The following is a 1562-nucleotide window of genomic DNA, read 5'->3' as shown; positions in this document are numbered from 1 at the left end:
CACAGCTTTCACCTGGGACTTGAGCGATGTGTGAAGTCTCTTACCCAGAGACTCGCTGCGCAGCTGTCCCAGGACATGGCACCTCCGCGCCAGGCGTCTCCTGGGTCTGGGGGCAGCAGGGGTCCAGCTGTGGCCTACCAACTGGGCGGGGCAGACTTTCTCACTGCCGCTGGGTGGCACCAAAAGGAGGTGGGCACTCTCAGGGGGCAAGAGGTGGGTGGTCTGGAAGCCAAGAGAGACCCCAGGTCAGCCCTGCTCACCTAGCAGGTTGCTCTGCGGGAGCCTAGCCAGCAAGCACCCCCAGGGCCCCCTCTGGGCGGGCCATGTCCTCTCACCCGGCCCCACGGGAGAGCTGTGTCCTCTGCTGGAGTCCCCAGCCCCTGCCCTTGCCATGGTGGCATCGTCCCCCTGAACGGTTAGCACCTGTTAACCTGAGGACCGCAGCCTCCCGAGAGCCACCGCCTGAGGCCAGGCCCGTGCTGCCCTCATTCCCTGATAACCTGGCACACGTGTTTGTTAGGTCTACTCCATGCCAGCCACGCCCTGGGCACTGGGAGTTCTGATAAGGCCCGACCTCTGAGCTCCAGAAGGCTGAGGCCTGGGCACTGGCTCACCCTCACCCAGAACGTGATTGGGATTCTCACCGGCAGGGTGGTCAGGGCCTCCATCCCGGCTCCATCTGCTGAGAGACAAGAGAGCTTAACCAGCAGCCAGGCAGGGCTCCTGGACCTGGATGCTGGTCCAGCTTCACTTGGGTTCCTCTACCAGTGGTTCTCAACCTTCTGGCCCTTTAAATACAGTTCCTCATGTTGTGACCCAACCATAAAACTATTTTCGTTGCTACTTCATAACTGTAATGTTGCTACTATTATGAATAGTAATGGAAATATCTGATATGCAGGATGGTCTTAGGCGACCCCTGTGAAAGGGTCGTTTGACCGCCAAAGGGGTCGCGACCCACAGGTTGAGAACCACTGCTCTACACACACACACACACACACACACACACACACACACACACACACACACACCAGCACTCGCCCAGCTCCTCTCTGCATCAGGCCGAGTGGGCTCTGGCTACCCATCCTGACCCCAGGCTCATAGGAGTGTGTGCATGTGTGCGTATGCATGTGTATGGGGTGGTATGCATGCATGTGTGGCATGCATGCGTGGTATGCACATGTGTGTGGGTATGCACGTGTGCGCGTATGTACGTGTGTGGGTATGCACGTGTGTGTGTGTGTGTGTGCAAATGTGCATGCACTTACCAGGGAACCATGGGGCTTGCCGGGCTGGCAGCGGCGGTATGTGTAGGTTAGGGTGGCCCCGAGCACGAGTGGAAAAGGTAGGATCTCCAGGAGCTCCTGGACCCAGTACTCTGACGGAGCAGTTGGTGGGTACCGGGTAGTAACCACCCCCAGGCTCTCCTCGGCCCTTCCCAGCTCTCCTGCTGTGTCCCCAGCATGCCACCTACTCAACCTCCACCCACAGGCACCCATCCAGGGCTCAGGACAGCTCCAGAGGGTGTCCTGCGGGGGAGGGGCAGGGAGTGAGGACCCACC

General features: G+C 59.7%; 1 protein-coding gene across 1 annotated transcript in view; it reads right to left on the bottom strand.

Annotated features, from left to right (window-relative positions):
- Positions 1-1562, bottom strand: part of TNFRSF25 (TNF receptor superfamily member 25) — a gene marked incomplete at its 3' end in the record, with an annotated part of 5021 nt that continues 3459 nt past the window's right edge. Inside the window, exons 3-4 of the mRNA XM_023747283.1 lie at positions 645-679; positions 1-222 (exon numbers count right to left, since the gene is read on the bottom strand). Of these exons, the coding sequence (XP_023603051.1) occupies positions 1-222; positions 645-679 (257 nt within the window). The remainder of the gene's footprint in view (positions 223-644; positions 680-1562) is intronic.

The sequence above is a fragment of the Myotis lucifugus genome, unplaced genomic scaffold (genome assembly GCF_000147115.1).
Source record: "Myotis lucifugus unplaced genomic scaffold, Myoluc2.0 scaffold_829, whole genome shotgun sequence".
Lineage (NCBI taxonomy): Eukaryota > Metazoa > Chordata > Mammalia > Chiroptera > Vespertilionidae > Myotis > Myotis lucifugus.
Note: the sequence above shows the minus strand (reverse complement) of the source record. Positions and strands in the feature narration are given on the sequence as shown.